This window comes from Rutidosis leptorrhynchoides, chromosome 2, assembly GCF_046630445.1.
Source record: "Rutidosis leptorrhynchoides isolate AG116_Rl617_1_P2 chromosome 2, CSIRO_AGI_Rlap_v1, whole genome shotgun sequence".
NCBI classification, from domain to species: domain Eukaryota; kingdom Viridiplantae; phylum Streptophyta; class Magnoliopsida; order Asterales; family Asteraceae; genus Rutidosis; species Rutidosis leptorrhynchoides.
The window spans coordinates 1,594,428-1,602,958 of record NC_092334.1 but is presented as its reverse complement, the minus strand read 5'-3'; the positions used below and the strand labels follow the sequence as shown (position 1 = coordinate 1,602,958).

Genomic DNA, 8,531 nt, shown 5'->3' with positions numbered 1-8,531 from the left:
ATTCTTTTCTTTCATCAAGAATTCTAGTCGTATTCTTACCCGTATTATACACAGCTTCAAAATGTACTTACTATGGGTATATACCAATAGGAACTAGCATGGGATTCCACTCTTGATTATGTCATGTATGACTAATCAATTTTAACTTCTACCATGAGCTAGTCAACTAACTAGAACTCCTTTTAACCCCACTCACCACTCACCAATTACCATTCATCATTCACTCCATTTCACTTCCAATTCTCTTTCTAATTCTCTCTCAACACACCCACACTATTATGAACGTATTTTTCCAGTAGTTAGTCATCATCTTCATCATAAATCACTTCAAGAATCAAGCTATAATCATCATAGGAAGAACACTTCAAGAACACTTCAAAAATCCCTTCAAGTTTACTAATTTACTTCCAAGCTTTCTAATCCATTCCAAGTAATCATCTAAGATCAAGAAACCTTTGTTATATACAGTAGGTTATCTTTCTTATTCAAGGTAATATTCATATTCAAACTTTGATTCAATTTCTATAACTATAAACTATCTTAATTCGAGTAAAAATCTTACTTGAACTTGTTTTTGTGTCATGATCCTACTTCAAGAACTTTCAAGCCATCCAAGATCCTTTGAAGCTAGATCATTTCTTGTCACTTCCAGTAGGTTTACCTACTAAACTTGAGGTAGTAATGATGTTCATAACATCATTCGATTCATATATATAAAACTATCTTATTCGAAGGTTTAAACTCGTAATCACTAGAACATAGTTTAGTTAATTCTAAACTTGTTCGCAAACAAAAGTTAATCCTTCTAACTTGACTTTTAAAATTAACTACACACATGTTCTATATCTATATGATATGCTAACTTAATGATTTAAAACCTGGAAACACCAAAAACACCGTAAAACCGGATTTACGCCGTCGTAGTAACACCGCGGGCTGTTTTGGGTTAGTTAATTAAAAACTATGATAAACTTTGATTTAAAAGTTGTTATTCTGAGAAAATGATTTTTATTATGAACATGAAACTATATCCAAAAATTATGGTTAAACTCAAAGTGGAAGTATGTTTTCTAAAATGGTCATCTAGACGTCGTTCTTTCGACTGAAATGACTACCTTTACAAAAACGACTTGTAACTTATTTTTCCGAGTATAAACCTATACTTTTCTGTTTAGATTCATAAAATAGAGTTCAATATGAAACCATAGCAATTTGATTCACTCAAAACGGATTTAAAATGAAGAAGTTATGGGTAAAACAAGATTGGATAATTTTTCTCATTTTAGCTACGTGAAAATTGGTAACAAATCTATTCCAACCATAACTTAATCAACTTGTATTGTATATTATGTAATCTTGAGATACCATAGACACGTATACAATGTTTCGACCTATCATGTCGACACATCTATATATATTTCGGAACAACTATAGACACTCTATATGTGAATGTTGGAGTTAGCTATACAGGGTTGAGGTTGATTCCAAAATATATATAGTTTGAGTTGTGATCAATACTGAGATACGTATACACTGGGTCGTGGATTGATTCAAGATAATATTAATCGATTTATTTCTGTACATCTAACTGTGGACAACTAGTTGTAGGTTACTAACGAGGACAGCTGACTTAATAAACTTAAAACATCAAAATATATTAAAAGTGTTGTAAATATATTTTAAACATACTTTGATATATATGTATATATTGTTATAGGTTCGTGAATCAACCAGTGGCCAAGTCTTACTTCTCGACGAAGTAAAAATCTGTGAAAGTGAGTTATAGTCCCACTTTTAAAATCTAATATTTTTGGGATGAGAATACATGCAGGTTTTATAAATGATTTACAAAATAGACACAAGTACGTGAAACTACATTCTATGGTTGAATTATCGAAATCGAATATGTCCCTTTTTATTAAGTCTGGTAATCTAAGAATTAGGGAACAGACACCCTAATTGACGCGAATCCTAAAGATAGATCTATTGGGCCTAACAAACCTCATCCAAAGTACCGGATGCTTTAGTACTTCGAAATTTATATCATATCCGAAGGGTGTCCCGGAATGATGGGGATATTCTTATATATGCATCTTGTTAATGTCGGTTACCAGGTGTTCACCATATGAATGATTTTTATCTCTATGTATGGGATGTGTATTGAAATATGAAATCTTGTGGCCTATGGTTACGATTTGATATATATAGGTTAAACCTATAACTCACCAACATTTTTGTTGACGTTTAAAGCATGTTTATTCTCAGGTGAATACTAAGAGCTTCCGCTGTTGTATACTAAAATAAGGACAAGATTTGAAGTCCATGTTTGTATGATATTGTGTAAAAACTGCATTCAAGAAACTGATTTCGATGTAACATATTTGTATTGTAAACAATTATGTAATGGTCGTGTGTAAACAGGATATTTTAGATTATCATTATTTGATAATCTACGTAAAGTTTTTTTTAAACCTTTATTTACGAAATAAAGGTTATGGTGTTTTAAAAATGAATGCAGTCTTTGAAAAACGTCTCATATAGAGGTCAAAACCTCGCAACGAAATCAATTAATATGGAACGTTTTTAATCAATAAGAACGGGACATTTCATCCGTCCTCAAACTTCCTCAACTCCGCCCTCAAGGACTCCATTGGCAATCACCCCGTCCTCACTCTTCCTCAAGCGCCCTCACTCCCTCCGCCCTCCTTTCTCTCTTCACCAGGAAATTTTGAGAACTTGATTTTTTTCTCTCTCATATTTTTGTGCTTTATTTACTTATACTAATACCATTAATAATTTGTACATTAATTAATTAATTAATTTTGTTGGTATGTGATGGAAAGGAAGTATGTAGTGGTGTGTGATGTGGTGGAAGTAAAAAATAAATGTGATTTGGCGAGAGAGGAATTGCTTTATGGTTGGGCTGTCTAATAGCTTCCCTGACCTAGCTAGCTCAAAACCCTCGTAAGCTTAAGCCATTCTATATGAATTCAAAGCAATTTCCACACAAAACTGTGTCGAATTGTTTCTTCCGCTGCTATTCATGAGTATTGTCTCAAAATAAACCCTAACCAGATCTTTCAGATTATATCACACACACAATTACCTATTTCTGAATTAGGTAAGGTAACGATGGCATCATCATCATCTCACATGAGCATGGGGGAAGCACACAGAAGGATAACTGACTATCTGAATCGATTCTCCGACGTCGTTTCCTATCAAGACGCTTCTTCACTCAAACACCTTCTTTCACTTTCTTCTGAATCCCCTTCTTTCCTTTCCCTTGCTGATGCTCTCAATCTCTTCCAGGTTTCAATTTACAGTAATTATTTATTGAAAAGTGCTAATACGTATATGTAGTTTGCAATCATGTGTGTAATTTAGTACCAAATCAAGTGTTTTTGCAATCATGATTACAATTGTAGTATTCAAATTGATACATAGCTTAAGTTCCTTACAATATGTGATTTGCTTATAACAGCCGTTCGTTGTAACAAACAAGTTAAACGTATTTTGCCATTTATCCCTGTTTATATCACACTTGTGTTGACAAAGAATATTGTTACTGATACTTATGTACGCAGGATGCTAATAGATTGATCAGACAAGCAGATAAATATTCACAGTATGCGGAAATAGTAGCTCCATTGTTTAGGGCTATGCAAAGTTATAGGGTTGGGCATTTGGTTGAGTCATACCAGGCATTTGAAAAATCTTCAAAGTATGTTTCATGTCTAGTTTGAGCTCTCATATTTTTGCATTAGCTTCCTGTAGAGGTGGCAAGTGGGTAGGGTGGACGGGTTGGTTAACAGCTCAAGATGGGAATTGTTTGTATTAGATTGAAATAAATCTGGCCGCGTTGATGCTAAACACTTCCTCTAAAAAATTGTTTAATCCTTCTAATTAGTTTGTGACTAATTTTTAAACAATTGGAGTACATCCTAACTTTTTAAATGAAATGACTTAAATGTTTATGCATAAAAAAAAATAAACTTTTGACTCAAGTTGGTCTAATTTTCCTATTTTCTCTAAGCTGATATCTTGATTTGACCTATTATTGATGGAATAGTAACTCGACCCATTTATAATTGAATAAATTCATCTCTTGTTCATGACTTAAATTGGTCCGTTGTTTCGCTAATATAGAAGTTTATTCAGTGCTTTCATTCAGGAATTCCGGAACTGGGAATCTGCATGGGCGTTAGAAGCATTGTACGTAGTTGTGTATGAAATTAGGATTCTTGCTGAGCGGGTAAGAAAATACTGTAACACTTAAAACTGAAATTGAAGAAAAATGGAAATGAGATTCTCATCTTCAAATACAACGGGCTAGCAAAAAAATGAATCAAATTAAAACGTAGAAAAAAGAAAGATTGAGTTTTTATTCCTTGTTAATTTGTTACGGTATCAAATGTGCAGGCTGACAGAGAGTTGGCTTCTAATGGCAAAACACCAGAGAAACTAAAGGCTGCTGGGTCTTTTCTCATGAAAGTGTTTGGAGTGCTTGCGGTATGTATTTCTTCCCCTTCACTTCATTACTATGCACCCGAGGTAAAACATAACCTAAATGTTCCGTTATTAAGTCAATCGGCGAAATTGCCATCTCTACTTCAAACTTTATCGTATACGTAGACTCCTATTGTGAACTAGTCACATCCCTTTTATTATTTTTGCACATAACAATTTACACATTAAGATCTATGTGGTTACGGTAAGTACACTATATGCTGTTAATGGATTGCTTGAATTTGGTCTTTATACTACAGGGAAAAGGACCAAAACGTGTTGGAGCTCTATATGTCACCTGCCAGTTGTTTAAAGTATATTTCAAGGTGACACTTCTCCTTTAGAACTTATGTTTCCATATATGTTTTTCTTACTCTGTTAAGAAGTTCAATACCCCTTTTTTCTACTTTTTTTATTTTTCTTTCTACTTTTATATGCATATTAACCTTTTACTTGTTGATGGATATGTTGGATTTGTATTTTTATTTCTCTATGTATATGGAGATGATGTCGAAAAATTGACTAAGTTATATACTGTTGGTATCTCATATTCTCATGTTGTTGCACTTGCACTATTGCTGCTCTGTGTGCAAGTTTGGAGTTTCTTAGGTCACCTTTTTTGACGTTCACCTCGATATTCTATTCTATTTATCATTAAAATACTTTTTCTTTTAAAAGAAAAATCATAAGATACATATGTAACTTCTTCCAAATAGTTTATGCGAAGAATTAACACGGTCACCCTTTTTTGTTTTCTTTAAGTAATAATTCATACGGTTACTTTTCTTTTTTGGATAGCTGCTTGATTCACTTATTACACACCGATACCTATGAGCTTTCTATTGATAGTAGATTAATGCAATTGACCTAAATGAAAACCTAATTTTTCAGCTTGGTACTGTTCATCTTTGCCGAAGTGTGATAAGAAGCATTGAAACTGCTCGTATATTTGATTTTGAGGAATTTCCTGTCAGGGATAAGGTAAGAAGAAGATATGAGTTTATGATATCTGATTGTGGTGATACTGGTTTGGGAACCTTAATTGACTGACTGACTGTATAGGGGTAATAAATAAATAAATATAATAAATAAATTCATTACAGGTAACCTACATGTACTACACTGGTCGCTTGGAAGTGCTGAATGAAAATTTTCCAGCTGTAAGTCAATGAATTAGATCATATCATATCATATGATTTGTCTTAAGTAAAGTATGTACATTCTAGTCATGATTTTTATTTTTTTTTATCAACTTCTTGAGCATATGGTAAATAGCACCCAAGTACATACATACTAGGTGACTGCTCGATCCTAACATATTTTGCTTCTTTATCATGCATGCATGCATGCAGGCTGATCATAAATTGTCTTACGCTTTGTCTCATTGTGACCCTCAGAGTACAGCAAACTTGAGGTTTTTATTTCCTTTCTTTCTTTAGACTCTTTAATATTACGTCTCCGAATGCAACTGAAGTTTCTTTGAGTAGTTGACATGCTAGGCAATTATCTTTACTTGTTTCCTCTTTGTTTCTTTTTTTATGAGCATAACTTGCGTCCAAGGATGCAAACTCGCTACTCGGGGAATACTTGGATGTTGACCAAGTTTGACTTTGACCGAGTAATCCCGAGTTTTGACTGATTTTGACCAAGTTTGATCTAGTAATCCGAGTAATTGGACCGAGTAATCGGGAGACTATTTTTTGCCAAGTACTCCAGAGTTCTGCAACACTGCTTGCATGTAAACTTGGCTAAATATGTGATCTAGGGTTTTTAAATTTTATTATTTTTCTTTTGCTATTTACTCTTGTATTTAATCTTGGGACGATAATTTATGGAGTTTGCTGAAACAGGATGATCTTGAAATATCTGGTACCCGTGAAGCTTTCAATTGGGATCTTACCGAAAAGTTCGCTCTTGGAGAAATATAACCTTGTTGAGGTGTTCTCATATTTATTTTCATTTTTTTACAAGTCATTGCTTGTGGTTCATATTTTTCCTTTAATTATTGTTTTTGACTCCATTGTTATTAGTTTTGACATGGAGTAAATTTGGCCATCTGGTCAGAAGATTCAATTACTCATATTCTCTTTGGCATTGCGTCGTATGAGTTTGGTCTGGAAAATGAAGATTTTATTGGTACCAACTGTGTTAACTTGCTGAGTATGTTTTATATATATATAGTATAACGACATTGTGGTAGCTATGAGGAGAGGTGATCTTAGACTTCTTCGACATGCACTTGAGGAGCATGAAGACAGGTATGTCTGTTTTGTTATTGGAGGCGGCATTTTGTTTAGTCCCATCAACTTATGACTGGGTTGATTCATGCTATGTTATTTTTAACGAATTGAACAGGCGTAGGTTCCCCAAAGGGTACTTTTCGGGATCATTTTATTTAAAATATATTAGATGTAACAAATCCAGCAATGTAATATGTGTAATCATATTTAACAAATTAGTTAATCCACTAATTAATTAGTAGAGTAGAGCTTTTATTCAATGGACAAACAGTGTTGCGGTTCAACCCAACCCCTTGTGAACCAAACTAAAATAACAAGCACCCTGTAGTTGTAGTTTGTAGTTGTAGTTTGTAGTTGTAGTTGTAGTTGTAGTTGGTTCCTTAGATATACATATTGAGAGCTAATAAATATGTATGTATGTATGTTTGTTGGTTGGTATTTTTTGTCAGATTCTTGAGATCAGGTGTTTATCTTGTGCTTGAAAAGTTGGAGCTTCAGGTGTACCAAAGACTTGTAAAGAAAATGTAAGCCTCCCTGTCCCTCCTGAAATCTCAAATGATACTACTACTAGTACAAGTAATTGATATTTTATTATTATTCAACCATAGGGATATGAATAGAGGATTATTATAGGATAATGTTATATTCTCATATTATCATCTCACTGTGACTGTGAATGTATCTTGTTGGGGGATGGGCAGATATATTATTCAAAAGCAGCAGAAAGAAGCAAGTAAGGCACATCAGATCAAGTTAGAAGTGATTGTTAAAGCTTTAAAATGGCTTGGGATGGAGATGGATTTGGACGAGGTAACCTTTCCTTCTTCTTCTTCTTCTTCTTCTTAACATAACACAACAGAATTCATTCATTCATTCATTCTTATTATCAAATTCAAAGAATCGCCTTTTTTGATTTAATTATATTATTGATTGACAGGTTGAATGCATAATGTCGATTTTGATATACAAGAATCTGGTGAAAGGCTACTTTGCTCACAAGAGCAAAGTCGCAGTTGTAAGCAAACAGGATCCATTCCCCAAACTAAATGGCAAGCCAATCAATTCTTCTTAAATACATATTGGACGCCCCCCATGCAGCACAGCACAGCGCAGCACAGCAGCTGTTAGTTTTTGGAAAATGTCATCTGCTCCTTATTTTATATGTATATGGGCGGGCAATTCATTCAAGCAAGCACTATCAACTGTTGACATCATAGATACATCTCAACTCCTATCCCATCTGCTCCTTATTTTATTATTGGTGTACTCTCCCCCATTTTCAACCAACTTGCGATGTTACTTACTCCGGATTTTGTTCAAGCTCACTGACCTCCAACATCTACATTTTAGATGAAACTAGTTTTCGAACCCTCGCTTCGCGGCGGGGGTTCGGTTTTCACTGTATTTTATTGCGTTTAATTTGTAAAATTATTTTGTGGCCAACGATGATGTCGTTGAAGCGCAACTCGAGTCGAACTAAAAGGTATAACCCGTGAAAGATTTAAATGTAATTTTAAATTAAATCAACAATATATGTGCATCTCCGCGTTTCGCTATGGAAATGTCGACTTTTAAAAATTTAACGCAAAATCAACGTGTATGAAAAGTACCCCAAATATTTAGCGTTTTTTAAAAAAGAATCTGTTTTGCGTATAGTTAGTGACGTTGTGTTCGTAAAATTATTTCGAGTTTAACGATAATGCCGGAAAAACTTAACTCGTTGCGAGCGAGAAGATATGACCTGTTGAATATATTTGGGTGGAGTTTATTTAAGATTTTTTA

General features: G+C 33.8%; 1 protein-coding gene across 1 annotated transcript; it reads left to right on the top strand.

Annotated features, from left to right (window-relative positions):
- Positions 1–2,935: 2,935 nt before the first annotated feature.
- On the top strand, positions 2,936–8,303 carry LOC139890477 (enhanced ethylene response protein 5). Its single transcript, XM_071873353.1, has 13 exons — positions 2,936–3,312; positions 3,588–3,724; positions 4,162–4,255; positions 4,423–4,512; positions 4,770–4,835; positions 5,401–5,490; positions 5,613–5,669; positions 5,862–5,923; positions 6,360–6,447; positions 6,691–6,767; positions 7,199–7,273; positions 7,451–7,559; positions 7,687–8,303. The coding sequence occupies exons 1-13, from the start codon at positions 3,133–3,135 to the stop codon at positions 7,819–7,821; spliced, it is 1,260 nt and encodes a 419-aa protein (XP_071729454.1). The 5' UTR covers positions 2,936–3,132; the 3' UTR covers positions 7,822–8,303.
- Positions 8,304–8,531: the final 228 nt, after the last annotated feature.